The sequence below is a fragment of the Berghia stephanieae genome, chromosome 4 (assembly GCF_034508935.2).
Source record: "Berghia stephanieae isolate SIO BIC M18660-M18661 chromosome 4, UCSD_Bste_1.3, whole genome shotgun sequence".
NCBI lineage: Eukaryota > Metazoa > Mollusca > Gastropoda > Nudibranchia > Aeolidiidae > Berghia > Berghia stephanieae.
In genome coordinates, this window is record NC_088363.1 from 62,484,734 (window position 1) to 62,507,233 (window position 22,500).

The 22,500-nt window shown below is 35.9% G+C and overlaps 1 protein-coding gene across 4 annotated transcripts in view; it reads right to left on the minus strand.

The window, feature by feature from the left end:
* The window catches only part of LOC144970977 (uncharacterized), a 75,230-nt gene that overhangs the window by 50,223 nt on the left and 2,507 nt on the right, over positions 1-22,500 (minus strand). Inside the window, exons 1-2 of one of the 4 annotated variants that reach the window (XM_078911208.1) lie at positions 12,809-12,888; positions 12,152-12,335 (exon numbers count right to left, since the gene is read on the minus strand). In XM_078911208.1, coding sequence (XP_078767334.1) covers positions 12,152-12,262 — 111 coding nt within the window. In that variant the 5' untranslated portion in view covers positions 12,263-12,335; positions 12,809-12,888. Of the gene's footprint in view, positions 1-3,749; positions 4,054-4,102; positions 4,329-12,151; positions 12,336-12,808; positions 12,889-22,500 lie in introns of those variants that run through there. The other 3 variants (XM_078911209.1, XM_078911210.1, XM_078911212.1) reach the window with 3 other exon arrangements.

Below are 22,500 nucleotides of genomic sequence, written 5' to 3' on the forward strand. Positions count from 1 at the left end.
TGTGTGTATGTGTGTGTGTGTGTGTGTCTTAATGTGTGGGGAAGGAGTGGTGAGAGTGAGGGAGGGTGTCCACTATTTAGACATTCCTTAGACATTGTGCGGCTATGTGTCTCGTGGTATGTATGACACTCGCTTTCGGATCGGAAGGTCCTGGGTTCGAGCCCAGCTCGGCGCATAGTTGAGGCTTTGGAGAAGGCTCTTTACTCACATTCTCTCACCGTATTCAGGTGTAAAATGAGTAGCTGGCAGTAAACAGCGTTGTGTCTGTCCGAAAATATTGTAACATCGCCTAACAGACGTCATGTCCCGTCCCAAATGTTAAATGTTGCGATTGGCCAGGAACCCACTGTAAAGCGCTTTCAGCATATTTAGTGGATATTGCACTATATAAAAAAGCTCAATTTTTTCCTTTCTAAAATACTCCATTCCGATCTAATCCATCCTCCTATTTGTCTTTTCTAATTGATAAAAGCAAAGAAAAAACCTCAACAAAAAAAATATTAAAAATAACAAACAAAGAGAAAAATAAAATAAAAGCAAAAGAAAACAAATAAATTAATAAACTAAACACCCCCTCCCCATAACCGCCCCCCCCCCCCCCGCAAAAAAAAAAAAAAAAAAAAAAAAATTCACCCCAAACCATGAAGTGTAAACAAAAACAGCAAGACACATACACATACAAAAACCAACAAAAACAAAAAACAAACAAACAAAACAACCCAAATAAACAAACTGCGATAATACAAACCAAAACATTAAAAAACCATCAAAATGAAAAAAATTGAAATAATAAAAATTCCGAAAAACAAACAAATCCCTTACAAGCAAACAAAAAAAGAAAAAAAGAAATGACAAAGAAAACACACAAAAAAAAAAGCAGAAAGAAAACAAACCAAAACAAATAAAACACAACAAAACATGTGCTTTGCGATATTATTAATCATTGTTGTCATAACGTGTGCCAAATATTGTCTGGTATCTTTTAATCAAAAATAAAACACACACACACACACACACACACACACACACACACAACACACGTATTTTATATACATATAATATTTCAAGTATAATTTTATTCAACTTCTATAATATATTGTTTCGAGCATTCGCTCTCTTCAGAAAATTTTTATAATGTTACTCACATCTAAATCCAAATGTGAATAAGGACCTGGTTATTAGACGGAAAGTTGATTATATACCTAGCAACATTTTCTTTACATGAAACGGAATTTAGTTCAATTTCTTCTACTAGGGGAATAAATGAAACATCGTGAAACGCATTGAGCACGGTATAATTTGCGTATTTATTTGCTTTTTTTGTGACCCATCACCTTTAGACGCTATTAAATCAACGATGTTAAAAAATTGATTTAAAGTCAAAATGATCAAAATACTTAATTTTTGTTCTTTACAGTTTTGGATACTATAAAAACCCCCAAGAAACTTGAGCTTTTTATATAACGCAATATCCACTAAACGTGTTCAAAGCGCTTTACAAGGGGTCCCTAGCCAACAGCAACAGGTAACATGTAAGACGTGACATGACGCCTGTTAGGCGATATTACATATTTTTCGGACAGAGACAACGTTATTAACGACCAGCTACTCATTTTACACATGAGTACGGTGAGAGAATGTGAGTAAAAAGCCTTTTCCAAGGACTCAACTATGCGCCGAGCGAGGCTCGAACCCAGGACCTTCCGATCCGAAAGCGAGTGTCATCCACAAGACCACACAGCCGCACTATAATTCATTTCTTTAACAATAAAGTACAAATCGAACTGAACACACTTTTCTTGCTTTTGATTCTTTTGCATTCAAATTTCAGATTCTTGTCTGATTCGGCGTAACACCGTTTTGAGGCGGTGGGTCGCATTTATGGGAGATCATTTTTTTTTTCATGAACTTCAATCACATATGTTCCAAAACATTTTAGAATCAGACGCCTAGATCCTTCGTGTTGGTTTTACAATTTATTTTGCTTCAAGCTTTTGTCTTTTGAAGAAGTGTCATTGATATAAACATACATATTTTCACATCGTGATTCAATAACAAATTTTGACAGATACAATACCACACCGACCGATCCGTGTCTTTCGATCGATCGATAATATTCACCCCCCCCCCCCTTCCCCCCAAGTTGCATTCAGTAGATCATTGTAAGAATTCCAATAACAAGATCTATGAAGCGTGCATTCTGTTTTCATTGACAAAAAGCATTCCTACACAATCGATGACGTAGTACGCGATTTGTGAATGAGAAAGCAAACGCTGAGGGCACCGTAATTGTATTTCTCTAGTAGAACACCGAGTTGTGTTATTTATAAATTACCCTTTGATCTTGGAGAAAGAGAATGAAAATAAACCCTAAATGGGTTTCTCATAACAAAATAGTGATCATTGGATTTGTATACAACTGTCTTTAGTAATGTAGTTCATGTTTAACTATTTAACCATTCAAAGGACAATAACTCCTCTTAGTCAATTCTAGTTTCACAGGTCGGTGGGTTACGAACGTCAATTATTGAATGAAGAGACAAAAGATCTGGACTAGACCGACGTCTACATATTTTCGGGTCTGATTGTCGAACGTAGATAATTATGGCCTTTATTAAACATCGTTGTAATGAATAATATAATATTATTTCGTTGGTTTGAGAGTATTTCCATTGTAACGATGAGCCTATAACAGTCTGGGTTATCAGATCTGCAAATAACTGCACATCGGACCTGGAATATTGGTTACTTCCCAAAATCCTGTTATCATTAATGTCAATACGGTATTATGTCGGGGTGAAAACTTTGCAAAGAGAGAAGAATTTTAAACTTTAACTTTTAGCATTTGAGTTTAAACTAAAGCCTTTCTTGGGAAGAATTATATTTTTCTTTTTAAACTAAAAACAACAACAACAACAACAACAACAACAAAACAAAACAAAACAAAGCTAAAAAAAAAAAAAATTAAAAAAAAATTAAAATAAAAACAAAAACAAAACAAAAAGAACAACAACAAAAAAACAAAACAAAAACAAAACAAAACAAAACAAAAATTAAAATTTCTTTACGTATATTTCTCATTTTGACTTTTATACTCAATTTTATATAAAAAATGAAAAAAAAAACCCCCACAAAAACTTTGTATTTCCGATATTTTAACTTTAAATTTACAAGTCATCGTCTATCTGTCTTTATGTATATTATGTTACTCCAGCCGATCTCAATGTTGAGCATTCCGCTGGAGATGTCCGCCGGCGTTCTCCAAAAATCAAAGTTAAGAGTCGAAAGAATAGATTTAAAAGACTCCTAGTGGTGGCCGAGGTGAGGGTGTTTGGTTGGTGATTCCAGCCACAAATGGTTCGCGGGAAGATTGAGCTTCCTAATACCAGATTGATTCGGTGGGTCGCACATTTGTGCGGCTATGTGGTCTAGTGGTATGACACTCGCTTTTGGATCGGAAGGTCCTAGGTTCTAGCCTCGCTCGGCGCATAGTTGATTCCTTGGAAAAGACTCTTTACTCACATTCTCTCACCGTACTCATGTGTAAAATGAGTACCTGGCCGTAAACAGAGTTGTCTCTGTCCGAAAAAATTATAATATCGCTTAGCAGGCCTACATGTTAAGTGTTGCTGTTGGCCTGGGACCCCTTGTAAAGCTCTTTGAGCACGTTAAGTGGATATTGCGCTGTATAAAAGCTCAATTTAAATTAAACACATTTGAATCGTTTAAGAATTATAAATAATACTCACGGTACACAGAATGTAATCTTGTTGGGATATTTCATAAGTCACAGTAATATGATAAACTTAAATATATATAATAATTTCATTGAACATTTTATATAAAAGTCAACCAACTATCAAATAACATTCTACCTAAAGTTACTGATAAAAACTTCTCTAACTAAAATGTCATACAATATTCTATCCTCAGAAGTGTTTGATTGCTCTATTGTAATCACCTCGTACACAATTTCATTCTCACACTCAACGACAATTCTAACAACTACAATATCATAACAACATTCTCGCCTGATTGAACAAAGTGTTAAATAAATACAAAGTCGAAATACGAATTGTTATTTAAAGTTTTTGGTATGTACATGACATATGCCTTTCTCTGGAAAAACACGCATTAAAAATTTTGGCTAGATAGTTAAACTCGTCCTTTAAATATCGGCGATCTAATAAAATGACCCTTATCTTGATGTTTTAAAAAACCGTCTCAAATTAGGAACTTCGCAAAGTGCCTGGTTTGAGAGTTTTAATCAAGATGGGGGTCATTTTAATCGATCGACGATAGCTAGTTGAAGGACGAGTTTTCCGGCCAGAATTTTAAATGCGTGTTTTTCCAGAGTACGACAGTCAGAATGGCATTGTCTTTTTTGTCTAAGTTTAAAGGTCACCGTATCTTGGTTATCTGATATATCTGATAATGTGAAAAAAGAAATGTCAGAAAAAAGAGCAATTCGGTTAAATCCCCTTTGCGGGGGATTTTACCTAGACGACACTGCCGGGAAATGTGCAGGCATCTACGCTATTTTATTAAGCTTTGAAGTATTTATGATGATTTCTATAGTTTGTTGGTATTGTATGAAATTGGACTCCAGAATTGTCCATAAGAATAATTTATGATAAGAAGAAAGGGTTTTTTTTATAAGTTAAAAGAACTCAAGTCTTTAGAGATAATAAGTCTTTAACAGCCATAAAGACCATGGCGTTAGAATTTGGGTCTTTTAGATATGGTGGAAAGTAATTTGCGATAAACTAACGTCCGATCTAGCAAGCATTGGTATTGTCCGTTTAACCCCATAAAAACTGGGATACACTCCGGCACTATGGACCTTGTGGCTCCGAAGGACTACATTGATACATAACCAGTTAACTGCCGTAATCTGGAAAAAACTTGTATATACAAATTTGGCCAGAAAACCCGTCCTTCAAATATCGATCGATTTAAATGACCCTCGTCTTGGTAAAAAAAACAAAAAAACCTCTCAAACCTGAGAATTTATTAAAGACTTCGCAAAGTCTCAGGTTTGAAAGTTTTTGCCAAGATGAGGGTCAATTAATTCGAACTAAATTTGAAGGACAAGTTTTGTGGCCAAATTTTTGAATAAGAGGGTTTCCAGAGTAAAGCAGTTAATTGGTTGATAAGCAATAACCTACATACTGCGTGAAGTACATGATGTGGCTTTACAGTTCATTTCATTCTCACAACTCCAGAGACAGATCATTAAGACAAATTTTGCGCCTGATTGAACAATTTAAAAAAAACCCCAACCTGACGGCTAAATAAACCAGATAAAATCAAGAGTCAATACTCAATGTTTTCAACATTGAAGATCTGACGGTAAGATTCCTACTTGGATTACGACTGTAAAGTTTCTTGCAATAAGGTTCACAGTCGTGACGTCACTTCCCTCGTAATGACGCATAGTAACGTAGTAACTGGTTCTAAACTATCGGAACAATGGCGGACGCCATTATGAAATACTTCTCCGACGGGCATACAAGTGTATCCGGAGGAGAAAAACATTATAAATCTGATGATGTTTTGACTTTTATAAATTCTGATCAGATGACACGGGAAAAAGTTCTAGTCAGCGTGAAGAATAAAAAGTACCGATTTTCTTTGTTTAGAACCAAGCTGCTCGTTGCTTGGCGGACGTGACATCAGACTATTGAATCCTATTTAGCATATCACAATCACAGTCAAACTTTATGAAAGAGATCCCGATAACCAAGAATGAGCTGATGGTGTCGTACACTTTCTTTTAAAAAAACAAACAAACAAACGTTTTTCTTTTTCAACTGTCAATTCTGTCCATTTCATGTCTGGCTGATAATTGATTCATATCGTCATGTGGTACAGAGTACAATGTGTCATTTTATTATTTTTGTTTGTATAATAATAATAATAATAATAATAATAATAATAATAATCATGATAATAATAATATAATAATAATAATATAATAATAATAATAATAATAATAATAATGATAATAATAATAACAATAATAATAAGAATGGTAATAAAAATAATAATAAAAATAATAATAATAATAATAATAATAATAATAATAATAAATAATAATAATAATAATAATAATAATAATAATAATAATAATAATAATAATAATACTAATAATAATAATAATAATAATAATATCAATACTACTATTACTACTACTACTACTACTACTACTACTACTACTACTACTACTACTACTACTACTACTACTACTACTACTACTCTACTACTACTACTACTACTACTACTAGTACTACCACTACTACTACTACTACTACTACTACTACTACTACTACTACTACTACTACTACTACTACTAATAATAATAATAATAATAATAATAATAATAATAATAATAATAATAATAATTTTGAGGAGCGTTTCCCTCCTTTCCAGTTACAGTTGCATTTAAGCTACATGAATTATGAAGCCTATCACTCTGTTAAACTGTCAAGACTGTAGTCGAAAATACTATTCTGCCACACAATAAAGAAAAACCCATTTTTTTGACAAGATTTTGGCTAATAAACTATATAATTCATAGATCAATCCATAAAAATGACTTCGGACTGGCAAAATAACGAGTCATAAACCATAAACCTCGAGTCACCAAATTCCACCAAAAGTATTGGGAGTAAGAATGTTTTGCAATCTGAGTAGTGCGATTTTAATCGCTTTGAATCTGTGAAGTAAACTTTTTCTGGCCAAAATGCCAAAATAGGCGTTTTTTCATTGGACATTATATTTTCCTTTATACTTAAGGGGGCATGCCTGGATCCTTATAATGTATTTCCAAGCACCTCATTTAACACATTTAACACCTGTAATGTGTGCATGTTAATTCATTAGGGTTTTTCCCAAAGCTTGTCTTTGTGTCAATCTATATATAGAATTAAATAAATATACATATTTATATAGGGCATTTCCACAGTCACACAACACATACTTTGGTCACCTCAAAATAATGGGAGCGATCCATATTTATTTAGTTTTCCGTCCAACCAAGTCATCGATCACATGACTTGCTGCTGTTCAACGACTGAATATTTCTTAATAAATGTAAACTTACTTCTTTGTAAACATACTTGTGAGTCAAACTGAAGAAAAGGTCTGCTATGATGCTGGATATTTCGAAAACTGTGTACACTTTTTATTATTATTTTATATTTGAGCACTCGAGAACATGCAAAAATTATATAGATCGTCCCCATGCATTGGATACTCACCACCCTCCATACCATATATTATGGTACCGAATTTTTATTTCACACATTTGTGTCAGATGTGTATTTTGTTACAGCCTTATTACATCCTCTCTTATCAATAATGAAACGGATAGCATGTGCACATCTATACAACGTTGTTTTTTTTTTTTTTTTCCATATTTTCTGTGCAGGTGCAAAGAAACCAACAGATGAGTTGGGCTCCCATTTTTTGTAACAACACTTTTACAATTATCATTGCTGCCTATAGCTGGGTACTTATTATCATCTGAGTTCAATGCGGTTAGTTGCCGGAACAAGAGTTTAGCGCAAGTATAGGATTATTAATCACACTCCATATTGTTTGACTTTGTTTTGAGGTGGCGCATCAGCAGCTTCTAATGGTGCTCACACTATTATTCCATACCGCATTCGTGCACCGTCGCAAACCCACCCGGAAGCTTCGTCACAACACACCGTTTAACTCGATGCTCTGCGGTTTCGGGCTCGTTACCACAACAGGTACATGTTGGACAGGTGGAAAGTCCCTACTGATGAAGCGATTTTGCCGTTAAGCAGGTTCTCGACCGAAGGAGATTGGCTGCCACCCAGTGTCTCCTCTTGCTGGTGGAAAAGCCTGGCAACTTCTCCCCCAGTTTAGGAGTCATTGTCCCCGCCCTCCACGAGGGAGTGAATTCGTTCAAACCGACTTCCATCTCGTATATGCATCTCTGTCCGAAGTCAGGGATCTACGTACAAGGGTTGCCGGGACTTATTTAGGCTCGAAACGGGGGCACCCTCCATTTTGCGCTTGAGAGGGGTATCCCCATTCCCTCTCTCTTTGATCTTATACTGAATGAGATTAGCGGAAGAGTAGCGTCCTTTGATTGGACGTCACCCATAGTCTGTGACGTCACCGGTGGAAAAGTTATTAGAGAGAGAACGTTATGTTGGTTGTGTGCATACCAACATGACGTTCTCTCTCTAATAACTTTTCCGGCGAGGACGAGAGACGCATGCGCACAACCAACATGGCGTTCTCTCTCTAATAACTTTTTCGACGGTGACGTCACAGACTATGGGTGACGTCCAATCAAGGGACGCTACTCTTCCACTAATCTCATTCCCTATTCAGCCAGTTCTTTGGCGCAACGAATTTGGTTATCTGAGACATCAAACTGATTCGATTAGAAGCCCTTTAAGACTGAATTATTTTACAGGGCATTTTATGATTGATGTTTTATTATTTATTAATTATATATTTATATATATATATATATATATATATATATATATATATATATATATATATATATATATATATATATATATATATATGTTCGGGCCTGTGTGTGTGTTTGTGTGTGTATGTGGGGGGGGGGGGGTTGTTGTGCGTTAATTGAGTTAATTGATCACCTATGCTTAGGCGCTATAGAAATATATTGCTATTATTATTATTATTATTATTATTATTATTATTATTATTATTGTTATTATTATTATTATTACTATTATTATTATTATTATTATTATTATTATTATTATTATTATTATTATTATTATTATTATTATTATTATTATTATTATCATCATCATCATCATTATCATTATTATTATTATTTTCTTATTATAGGCCTATAATCATGGAAAAACAATATTATCATTAACAATATAGAAACATTTGTTAATTTGTGGCGTCTCTTTTCTGAACTTGGATAACCCACTGGAATGTTATTTTGTTTACGACACATCTGAAGTCGCTAGTAAGGCTGGCCTAAAAAAATTAAAGAGAATGGTGAAGTACTCCTCTAGAGTCAATTTGTCCGAGAAGTATATGTTTATTCCCGGTTTTACGGGAATTAAACGAAATTAAAGAAGTAATTAGATAATTGCCTGTCGATCACCTATTGAATACAACGCTAGTCTTTGGTGGTGTTCTTTGAGCCAGATCTACCAGCAGACCAGACAATCAACACAATAGGGCAAAGAAGTCGTGACGTCACACCTTCTATTGTTCCGGTTCCAAATTCCTTGGAAGTGTGTATTTAACTAGGCCTTCGGAGGAATTGATAATGAATAGGTAAGGTATTGAATCAAAAGGTGGCTTAACTACTTTATTAGCAAGATGTTTTGGCAGATTCTTGGGATTACGGGACGTAAAAGAGCGAGGGTGGATGATCTTTTTTGACGACCAGCAAATATTTAAACTAGGAAACATTTTGGAACCAGAAGATCAAGTATACAAGATAAGTATTTGGTCCTCCGAAAGAGAGGTTTTACACTTTCAATGAGATTGGAATCGGTTTTTTGACATCACACTTTTGTTCTCTATTAATACTGAGTGGACAATGGAGTTCAGAAAAAAAATAAAACGGCTAAACTGAATAATTCTTAACTGTACCATTAATATATGAATACATCAAGTGCTCTAACCTAAACTCTAGGTGCTAAACACAGTCTCATAGCGCATCAGGATCTACACATAGGACATTTTGAATTTTGAGGCATGGACCTAATGCCTCATGTATGAATCATAATATTATCTCTATCTCCTTGTTGTTTTTACATGAAAAGACGAATTATGATAAAAACACTTCTTAAAAGTCGTCCTCAAGATAAGTCACCACTTAATATTAAAATGTTATCCTGTGATGCTGTTTACCTTTTCTATTGTGTGTCATGCTTTAACCACTCCTGCAGTGCTCTGGAAAAACACATATTGGCCAGAAAACTCGTCCTTCAAATATCGATAGATTTAAATGATCTTATCTTGGCAAAAACTGTCAAACCCGGGACTTCGACGAATTAATTATTGTTCATTTCTCATAGTACAAGTGACATGGTTCTTTGGCCTTCTTCAACTTTGCAAATGCAAATAGGCTTCAACAGTCGTGACGTCAACTTCTTTCATAATGACGCATAGTAAATTAGTAACTGGTTCTAAACTATCGGAACGCCGGATGCCCCTATGAAATACTTCTCCGACGAGCATAAAAGTGTATCGAGAGAAGAAAAACATTATAAATCTGATCATGTTTTGAATTTTATACATTCTGACCACATGACATGTGAAAAAGTTCTAGCCAGTATGAAGAATAAAAAGTACCGATTTTCTTTGTTTAGAACCAAGCTGCTCGTTGCAGGGCGGACGTGACATCAGACTATTGAATCTTATTGTGAATGGGAAATGAGTAAAACTCCAATGTTAGAATTATTGGGGATTAGGCTCACGGGTAAAAAGTCGAATGAAAACAATACTCATCAAACTATTATTCAGATTAGTGGTAAGACGCAGAAAATCCATACACAATGTAGTCTATTGATAGTAACTTACTTAAGCGATGATGAACATATTATTGATGCTTTGCGCTTAGCCAAAAAGCTCACATCATTCGCCAGCCAGTTAAAAAAACGTACCAACACACAACATTACTTATCATTAACAATATAGAAACATTTGTTAATTTTTGGCGTCTCGTTTCTGAACTTGGATCACCCACTGGAATGTTATTTTGTTTACGACACATCTGAAGTTTACCTTGAACGTTTATAGTCTGATGAATACAGTTTAGTGAGAACTACTTATAAAAATGGCTGGCTAAAAACAATAACAGAGACCCGAGTGACGTCAACTTCGTTCTATCTATATATTTCAGAGAATGCGCTTGACACTCGTTCTGGGTATCGTTGTCTTGGAATCATCATCATCATCATCAAGTGCCAGACCTGTTGCAGACATCGGCGATCATGTCCCTCCAACCATATCTGTCCTCAGATCTTCTCTACAGCTCGATTCCTGTTCTTCCTCCACCAATCTATCTGTTCAGATTGTCAATGTGTAATCTATCCTCTGTCTCCCTCTTCTTTTCTTCCCAGCAACTTTACCCGTAAGTACAATCTTTTCAATTAGAACTCAAAGTTATTGCACATTGTTTTAACTAATAATATTTGGTAATGTTAAGTGCTAACCCGCTCTGGTGAGTAATTGATTAAAGCTTTTTTTCTTTAAAAAACAAAATAAAAACAAACCCTGAACCATAACCATGTTTAATGTGTGCCTCGGGAGACTTTTCATTTTGTGAACATTTATCATAATGTTTTGACACAGAAATGAATGAAATTACATTGGAACACTACAACGTGAAGCATTTTAAACACGCTTGTGTGAAATCTTGTGAAAAGTGTTTATAGAATAAATGAAGGTGACGTAATTCAGTTCATTGTTGTTGTTTGTAGACCGCCAGAGATTAGTTCTCCGTTATTATCCCTAATATTATACCTTTTTAGTATCAATAGTGAACAAAAGTGTGATGTAAAAAACTTGTTCCAATCTGATTGGAAGTGTAAAACCACGGTTATTTGCTACGTTCTGATGAGGAACCGCAAAATTCATTGTTAGTGTATTGTTCTATTATCATATTCGAATATCCTCAATAATAACATTGGGTTAATAATGAGAATACAAACGTATTATTGGAATTCGATTGGGCTTTTTATGGTAATCAAGTATTTTGTGCTCCATTATTTTGTAACCGGTGCATTTCTTGTATTGATGATAATGATGATGATGATGATGATGATGATGATGATGAAGATGATGATGATGATGATGATGATGGTGATGATGATGATGATGATGATGATGATGATGATGATGATGATGATGATGATGATGATGATGATGATGATAATGACGATGGCAACAACGACGACGACGATGATGATGGTGATGATGATGATAATGATGATGATGATGGTAATGGTGATGATGATGACGATGACGACGACGACGACAATGATGATGGTGATGATGTTGATAAGGAGGAGGAAGAGGAGGAGGATGATGATGATGATGATGATGATGATGATGATGGTGGTGGTGCTGGTGATGATGATGGTAATAGATAACTCACCTGCTTTTGTATTTGTTCCTGCTCATCTTTGTTCAGGATGTGTATAATCCTTAGAAGACTGCGGATCGGAGGCGACAAGTCATTGTTATCCATGATGAACTCAACAGTCATAGGACATTTATGACTATCTCAAAGGTCTTTCCCATATCACGAACGCTTCTGATGGACTATTTCCAAGGAAGAACTGCAAATCCAATAAATACAATTCATTTATTATTCTATAAAGGGAAACTGCGTAATATTCGTTCCTAAGTGTCGTCACTTACAATTTACACAAATAGCACAGGGATGTGTTTAAAAACGTAAAAAGTGTTGGAATTCGTCACGGCTTTCATGTTTTTTTTGTAAGTCATAGTCGTGCTCTTTGTCTTTCATGTGTATAATGGCAACATCAAAGGACAAAACTCAAAGAAACCTAAATTAGGTTGTAAGCTGTGGACCGTAAAAATTTAAAACAAAACTGAATCAAAAACTGAAAGAGATAAGTTTGTATGAAGGCACGTTTTGACTTGAAACCTTTTATTAGTCATTGACAAAAACAATGTAGAACTTATACGATCAGTAAAAACCCGGCAACATATGTTTCCTAAGGAAAATGTGTAGGTATCGTATTACGATTTGCTGAATAAGGGTTGACCCCAAAACATTTTTGCTTACCCATTTTCTTTATTTTGAAGCTATTGTATTCAGTTCTTGCTCAGGAAGAAAGTAAAGGACAAGAGCATCCCGTCTGTAACATACCACGCATGTACTTCGCACGCCGACAATTGTAATCCGCCGTACTCTGACAAAACACATTTTTTTTGGCCAGAATTTTCCCCCCTCAAATATCGATCGATTAAAACGACCCTCATCTTGACAAAAAAAAAAAAAAAAAAAAAACAACTTTCGACCTGGGTCTAGTAAGTCTTAGGTTTGAGAGTTATTTCCGAGACGTGTGTCATTTAAATCTACCGATTTTAAGAGGACGAGTTTTCTGGCCAAATTTTTAAATAAAGTACGTTTTCTTTTCAGCGGTAATGTGTGTTAATGATAACCTTTGACATTTTTAGCAACAACATCTGGTGATAAACGACCATGAGAACTTTATCCTTGATGACACGGTTGTTATCAACAAAGGGGCTTTAATTTGAATGGTAATGAAGCAGCAGATACTACTGACTACTGTCTTTGTATCAAAATAAAAAAATATAAAAGGCTCGGAGTCTGTGTGCCAAATCTCAGGTCAACTGGGTTCAGAGTTCAGAGCAATTTGAGTTAATTTTCATTTTCAGGTTTGAGTCTAAAATATGATTTAGACGTTTTATTGTTTTAATTTGCATTTCTAGTTAGTCTATCGCAGAATGCTTTCCGCCGGATTTGACAGTTACTCCATCGCTGTTTGTGTATGGGGAGGGGGAAATCAGAACAAAATAGCTCACATGTCAGCTAAGCTAGGACTATTTTGTTATGACTCGGGAGCTACAACATATGAATTAAAAGAGTCCCACAAAATATGGGATATAACCTGAATTATTTAAGTTTTTAAAAATTTTATTTGATATTTATTATTCCTTCGTTTGAAGTAAAACATGTCATTAGAAACAGAATGTGTTCAATTGGCAATTGATTAAAATAAACATTTGAACTGAAGTGAATCTACTCTTATAAAAAGTTTTTTTTATATACTTAAATCAACAGTATATCTAGATACCACCTATTCATTCACTCATCAAGCCAGTTTTTTTTATTGATCTGAACAGCCATATTCTATTATGTCAAACAATTTCACCACTGGATACTTTATAAATAGGAGTCCATTATTCTTGCTTCTATACACTTAAAAAGAACAATATTCAAACACAGTCGTTGTAATGCTAAGTATCGTTTCTATATAATAGGATTTACTTTATGCAAATATTTCTTTATTTACTCATCAGATAAGTCCGAGGTGTTTTTTCCATGTGAATCGAACGATTGCAGTAAAAATATTTGAGTAAATATATTGGGGTTTTTTGGTCAAGATCTGGGAATTGTTTTGAATATGATTTACCTTCAAAATAGGAAAATGTAACCCATCGCTTCAAAATGATATTATGTCGGAACGGTTTAGATGATGAAAATTGAATTTATAGCCAGAAATATTTGAGATCTGATGTAACTCATTTATATTTATCAAGAAGAATAAACATGAATTCTAAACGAGCTAAAAAGTAACTTGCCATATTATGGGGCCCGATAATGGCAGCGATCCAGCCCCCCGGTGTCCGGAGGGAGACGATTACGGGAAACTGGCTGAGTAAGATCAAAGACAGAGGGAATGGGGATACCCCTCTGATGCGCATAAAGGACGACGTCTCCGTTTCGAGCCGAAATAAGTCCTGGCAACCCTTGTACGCAGAATCCCTGACTACGTGTAGAGCTGCACATACGAGATGGAAGTCAGTTTGGACGAATTCAATCGTTGTGACGATGCTACCCGGCGGGTTTGCGACGGTGCAAGAATGCGGACCAGACTTTGCTGATTGGGTCGATCGTCATAACATAGTAGTGTGAAAACCATAAGAGGCTGCTGCCATATTCTTTGTATTATTTAACATTAAAAAATAACTTTTCGTCGTCTTGTCCACCTCGGCATAAAACCAGATTGAGACATATTTTACTTCAAGTGAAATATATCATAAATATGAAAAAAACAAAACAAAAATCTTAAATAATTCAGGTTATATCCCATATTTTGTGGGGCTCTTTTAATTCATTTGTTGTAGCTCTCGAGTCAAAAGAAAATAGTCCGAGCTTAGCTGACATTGTGAGCTCTTTTGTTCTGACGTCCCCTTCCCCATACACAAATTAATGATTTATGTGCTGAAGGGACTTTGCCTCTGCATGTGGTTAATATATAGATAATTTTACATTAGTATTGTTACCATCATCATCATCATCATCATCATCATCATCATCATCATCATCATCATCATCATCATCATCATCATCATCATCATCATCATTATTATTATTATTATTATTAATATTATTATTATTACTATTATCATTATTATTATTATTATTATTGTCTGCTTTGCTTCATTATTGATTTTACTTACTTGATTTGTTGATTGGCAATATTATATTCATGTATGAATTATATTGGCAACTGCCTAAAAATAAACCTTTGTATTGGATTGAATATAGACTATAAATGCAGAGAAAACTCAATTCTTAATAAGAATTGCCAAGCGTTGATAATCGAAGTTTGCTCCGTTTTATGATCCCACAAAGCCTAAACTGCATTTCTTTAGAAGCATATAAGCATTTATCGCGATTTTTATGGTGCTTAACAGACTGTAACAATTACTATAGGATAGGACGCTAAAAACGTTCCCCAAAATCTAACCGACACGGGCCCCAATCGACGTATGCTTATTGGCCGGTCTGACAACCCAAATTATTATGGGCTTACTGTTGTAATGGAAAAAAAGGCAACGCACAGTCATTACACAAAATTGGGGAAGGGGGGGGGGGGGGGGGGGGGTTCTCGACACATGACTTCAAAATTTGAGAGTCACGTCTTCTGAAATCTTCGATTTTGCTACTATGCGATGCGTTTATTAAAAGAACCATCGAATTAAAATTTCCCAACGTATTCTCTTGAAAATGTGTGTACTGTATATACATTTCAATAAGTAGGTTCGATTGTTTTAAAATTTCAGATATGCATCCTTTATATAATTTATATTGTAGAGGCTGCATGCGTCTACATTTTTGTAAGTTCTTCTAACTTCTAAATGACACAAACAAAACAAATGTTGGCAGAAGTCTTAGCTTTTTGAGTATAGATTCAATTTTCATTATCTAAACCGTCCCGATATAATACCGCCTTGAAGCGGCGGGTTACAAATTTAGTATGCTTGTCACATATCATGTAATTACGATTGGTGTTAGTGTTAGCCTTTATAGTAACCCTCTTTTTTTTTGGAATGAATATCTTTTCTTCGATTTTATCTCGGAAAAATTAATAGCAATGCTTTTATTCAAAGCTTCGCTTTTTACTTGAATAAATTACAATGAAATAATTTTCCTTTCACGTATGTCTCATTTTCTTATATTAACTTGCTAATTGGTTTTAAACATTTGTCGTCTGTTCGAACAATATTAGTTTGAATAACTGAATCTAATTAAATCTATTACGGAACACATCACAGGTTTCTAGAAACGAATCGATCGCACATCGAATCCCGGTGACGTTTGGTTCACTCACACGTCCTTGTTAAGTAACTTTTTTTGTTTGCTCACAAGGCGGCGATGTCCATTACGTGCGCTGCAGGTCGGGAGTGTTACCCAATTCCGTCTATTACCACAACGTTAAATCAAGCCCATTAATTGCGTCCGGTGATCAGACCTGCAAAGATTATGTGCAAGTAGGCCCCGATCATTGTTAAGATGAAAGGAGATGCAGAAAAAAAAACAAACAAAAACAAACCAAACCCTTTACAGCAACCGGTCTTTTTGGTTTATTGATGTTTATAAGGTCAACTGGTCTATTGTGTCTAGTCTTATGAGGCAGTGAAATCCTGAATGGCCTGTAGCCAGTTTAGCTGCAGTACTCTGGAAAAACACTTATCTAAAAATTTGGCCAGAAAGCTCGTTCTTCAAGTATCGATCGAGTTAAATGGCTTTCATCTTGAAAAAATTAATTCTCAAACCTGGGACTTCGCGAGGTTTTTAATCAAGTCTCGGGTTTGGGAGTTTTTGCCAAGATGAGGGTCATTTAAATGGATCGATATTTGAAGAACGAGTTTTCTGGCCAAAATTTTAAATAAGGGAATTTTCAGAATACGGCAGTCAACTGGTCATGGCCTTTAAATGTGAAAGTGTAATCGTTGAGTTGATCGCAAATCTGGTTCAAATCAGGATTTTTATATTTACACTTAAGGATGTGTTACATTTAACAAATGTAACGGCGCCAAAAAAAAAAAAAAAAAAAAAGAAGAAATATTGAGCATTGTCACTGATTGTTAGGACTGTGATCGCAAAATGTAGGTCGTGGCATTCTGTCCTCGAGTGTGACGCCATTCGACACAAGTGTGAATGGGTACCTGCTATTGAATGGACGGAAATTGTAATCGTTCGGGTAGAAACAGGCGTCGTGTTGTCCAGGTATAATATATTTAATTCCATATGGCGCTCTTGAATGATGAAGCATTGTTAAGCATATTAAGCATACTGATGCCATAATAGAAAGGTTTTATATGAACTTATTTAATCTTATTTAAAAGATAACAAGTTTCTATACTGTCTATTGCCTAGTTTGTAGCAGGGGAGGTTATTGTGTTTATTAATTGTTTTTATTGTAGTTGTTTTACTTACCTCCCTTCATATTAATTAGACCAGCATTTCAGAACAATGAATGTTGAAGTGAATCGAGAGGTGGAAGAAAATGACAATCTTCAACACATTAGAATATTCCAAAAGGTGAGGCATTTTAATGTGTTATGTTAAATCACATGCTGGAAATTGAATTTTATGTCTTATTTGTGACCAATCGCCTAAAAATGGAATTATGTCGGGTTGAGTCTGATGTTGAAATCAAAATATAAGCTTTACTTCTTCTATCAGCTTATCCCGCATTTTGCAGGGTTGCCATAATGAATGCCGCAACTCCATGCATCTCGGTTCATAGCATTATCTTCCTCCAGGGCCATTTCTCTCCTATCGTCCTTTATCCTATCAAACCATCTAGTCTTTGGGCGTCCCTTTTTAATCTTTTCCCGAAAATTGTATATCCTTCCCACCCACGTACTCCCTCCCTCGTCTCTTAACATGCTCGAACCATTTAAATCTATCTTCTCTCATCTTTATTGATACATTCTTCACTTCAGTCAATATAAGCTTAACCAATAAGATCAATTTGGATTTTAATCGAAGTGCACTGATTGAGGGGCTTGAGTTTTGCTTGTCAGACTAAAAAAAAAAAACCCAAAAAGACCCATTGATTTCTATAAATGTCCATTTTGCTTAAAAATTCAATTTTCTCATCTGGTTCATTCCTACATAATACCACATTGGAGTGGTTGGTCACATTTACAAAATGTTGGTGTCAGTATCCGTGTCACCATGAAAGCATACCGGATTGAGACGAGAGGCAACATTTCACCGGAGACAAAACGATCGGCAATTTAGATACCGGCTTTGGTGGCCTTTTGTATTTTGAAAACGGTCTTGAATTTCTTTTCTTTTCTATTTATTTTTATAAACAAAAATGAATATAACAGCTTCAAAATGAGAACAAAATACCAAACACGGAACTTTTCGGGCTCAAATCTTCCTTCAGTCAACAAAAAAATAAATAAATACATTAAAACATTTTTATTATGCCTTTCCGCCACAACATCATAAGATATAGATAGAATGCGCTTGGCCAAGGAGTTCACAACATTGCCATCCGGAAGTATAACGGACCAACACACAAACTCTGTGTAACCATGAACTTTTATAGTCTGGCTAATACAGTTTAGTGAGAACAACTCACAAACGCGGATGGCAAAAACAATAACAAAGGCCTGAGTGACGTTATCTGCATACTATCTAAAGTCGCCTATGCATTCCGTGAAGGAATATAGATAATTCATCAAACAAGATGTCTGATGTCAACAGGTATCACCCACGTTGTCCAAGTGAGCAAATTGAGGGTTAATAATATTGCTCAAGGAAAAAAAATGAAAGTGCCTGAAGCGGGGCTCGAACCCTGGACCTTCCGGGTCACTGTGCAATGCCTTAACCACCCGGCCACTTCGCTCCCAAATACATAAATACATTACCAAAAAAAAAAATAATCAGATCGACGACATAGATGTCAATCTGGGTTTTTAGTAATGTTTTATGTTTTTATTGAGTCCAAAGACTCAAATTTTCCAAAGATTCAAATTTCATCCAACCAGATCGGGACTTACAGGTTGGAAGGCGAGTGTCATATATCGGATCGGAAGGTCCTGTGTTCGAGCCTCGCTCGGTGCATAGTTGAGTCCTTGGAAAAGGCTCTTTACTCACATTCTCTCATCGTACTCAGGTGTAAAATGAGTACCTGGTCGTTAACAGTGTTGCCTCTGTCCGAAAAAAATGTAATATCGCCTAACAGGCGTCATGTCCCGTCCTAAATGTTAAATGTTGCTGTTGGCCAGGGACCCCATGTAAAGCGCTTTGAGCACGTTTAGTGGATATTGCGCTATATAAAAGCTCAATTTAAGCTTTTCGGTTGCAATCGATTTAACGTGAAAGAAACCGGGATAGATACCATCGGTCTCATGGTGTCCAAAGACAGTAAATAGTATTCGAACCGCATGGGTCGAGCTGGATTGACGGTTCATTCGTGAACCGACGCCGTTTCTTTTATCAACCCCGATCACAAGACACTGACCAATAAGTGATAGTGGACAAATGGCGTTATCGAGATTTATCAGCAGTGACCGCCTTCCGTGACCACTGGCCATCAAAAGTTTTATGGCACTTATTTAGAAGTAGGCCACGTCTCTAATGGACGAGGAATGTACCACTGATTATAGAAGCTTAATTTGCCTTACCGAAAAGAAAAGCACAGGAAAGCTATAAAACGAAGGACGAGACGTTTCTTTGTATGACATGCTTATGCATATACTGGTATCTGTCTTTATGGATGTCAAACTCTCCCAGCCTTACGTCTTTACTTTTCGCTGTCGACACACTTACATATACACATACACATATAGAGGGAGAGGAGGAGAAAGAGAGGGACAGAAAGATATATATATATAGATAGATGGAGAGAGAAAAAAAAGAGAGGAGAGAGAGAGAGAGAGAGAGGGAGGGAGGGCCATAGTCATTTTAAAATGATAGTAATTTAAACATTTCTCATATTATTTTTCTATCCAAAATTATTTGCTTATGGAATAAGTTAGCCCTAGTCCAGTGAATAGGTAGCGAGTGTGCTGTCGGCGTGGCATTAGCTTATTCATCAGAGAGTAATTTAGCTCTTTCTGCTTATTTAGCAACATTGTAATGTAGTACTCTAAGAACACTTTTTAAAAGTTTGACCAGAAAACTAGTCCCTCTATTCCCGATCGATTTAAATGACCCTCATCTTGGCAAAAACTTTCGAACCTGGGGCTTCGTTTAATAGATCAATATTTGAAGGATGAGTTTCCTGGCCAAAACTTTAAAACGTGTTTTATTTCAGAAGTATTTGTGTCTGAAATGCAAGCTGCTCCTTTGTTTTAATTCCAAACTTTAAAAATCTAACATGTGCCTCTAATGTTTCGATTTAGATCCCTGTTGCTTAGTTGTTAAATCTCTCGAATCACAAACGAAGGGAACTTTCCTGTTTTATCAACCCATATATCCATTCAGAAAACAAAGCGTAACTGGATCTGCTTATTATTATATCTAGTAGAAAATACTTTGAGATAGACCAGCTTTCTGTTCATAGGGGAGCAAGAAATTATCATTTTAAGTTTAACCTTACCAACGATAAGAAAATCGTCATATTTGTGACGGTTCAATAATGCCAGATTTATTGTAATGTACTTTACAACATTTGAAAACAAATATTTGCTATAGCCGTGATCATTTAATGTTGTTTTCCGAGTCGCGTCATTTTGGACAAATGTCTCATTGCTTTTGAATTTAACATTTTTTTTCGTCTTGGGTAAGTACATTTCGAGAAAATTCCTAAAAATAATCGATGCGGCTATGGGGTCTAGTGGTATGACAATCGCTTTCGGATAGGAAGGTCCTGGGTTCGAGTCTCTCTCGGCGCATATTTGAGTTCTTGGAAAAGACTCTTTACACACATTCTCTCATCTTACTCAGGTGTAAAATGAGTACCTGGTCGTTAACAGGCGTCATGTCTCGTTCTTTAAGTTACGTGTTGCTGTTGGTCAGGGACCCTTTGAAAAGCGCTTTGAGCACGTTTAGTGGATATTGCCCTGTATAAAAGCTCAAATTTAAGAGTTAACGCTACACAAACGATACCATCCAGCGTCACAGGCCTTATGGTTCCAAAGGAACTACTCGATGTGTTGAGACCCATTTGACTCCAGGTTTTTTGTGACCCCTCTGCCCATCCAGCTGCCATTGGATAACTGGATACGTTAGCATTGTTTTGCAATGGACTCGTGTTCAATCTCAAGAATAGCACACAAGTGAGTGCTACTAAACGTTACGATACACCAGCGTTCCATTTAAAAAGTTGGAAAAAATAGCTACTGTGTATATGTACCGCTACAAGGACTGGGATCAATACCCAATCCAGGGTCATCTTTGCTTTGAAGGGCTACGAAAAAAAAAGGAAAGAAAGTAGTTCCTCAGAGCAGTTAGGCCCATAGGGCCGGAGTTTATTCCGATTTCTATATCGCGAAAAGGACAATAGCAATTGCTTTCTTCTCTTTGGATAGGACGCCAGTCTATCGCAAGGCACTTTCCATCAGAAAGTGGACGGGTTGGAGGAGAGGAGGGGGGGGGGGGGGGGGGAGGGGCGGAGGTCAGAAAAAAAAATTCTCGACTTCACCTGGGATCGATCTTGAACCTGTCATTTATTCCTGTGCCTTTGCCACCTCCTTCAACCTTTACCACACATGAATGTTCTCGACTATAAGGGTAATGATTTGAGCGTATATTGTAAGTCAATACTCTTCATAATAGACCAATGAGATTAAAATATGTGACTCATAGCCTCTAATCGGTATTGTGTCGAGGAAAGCTATGTCCTGAAAATTGAATGTATAGCCACATATATGAAGCTTAGGGATACTTTCTATTCGTCATCATTGAAAATAAAGATAATTTCTTTGATTGCTACGAATTATAAGTTCCTTTTTCTTATCCTTTTAACTCTATATTCACGTTTAGAGGTCCGATACATCCCGGCATAATACCGGTTTGAGACTGTGGGTTGCATATTATGTCAATTCACTCCAGTTCATAAGTAAAATACCGCATTGATAACTTCTAGTATACTAGGTTTCATTAAATAATGAATAGAAAGGGTGGGAGAGTAGCGTCGCAGGACGTGATTGAAATGAACTGTTTCAGAATTCTGCGACAAGGACCTGCCAAATGGTCAGTGAATCAACACTAAAGTCTCAAAAAACGAATATTTTTTTGTGTTCGTGGATAGCTCACACGGTAGAGCCACGCTCTCACCTGCCAGGCGGAGTTGTCGTACCAATAAGGTCGCAGGTTCAAACCCCACCACCGCCGCGAAAAATTTTTATTCTCTATTGTCTTCTGGCACTTTTCTATTCACTTCATATCTTGTTGTTACCAACATAAGTGCCTGCTCCACTCACTTTTCTGAATTAAAAATTCACCCCATACACCGGAGCATACTCAATGTCTCA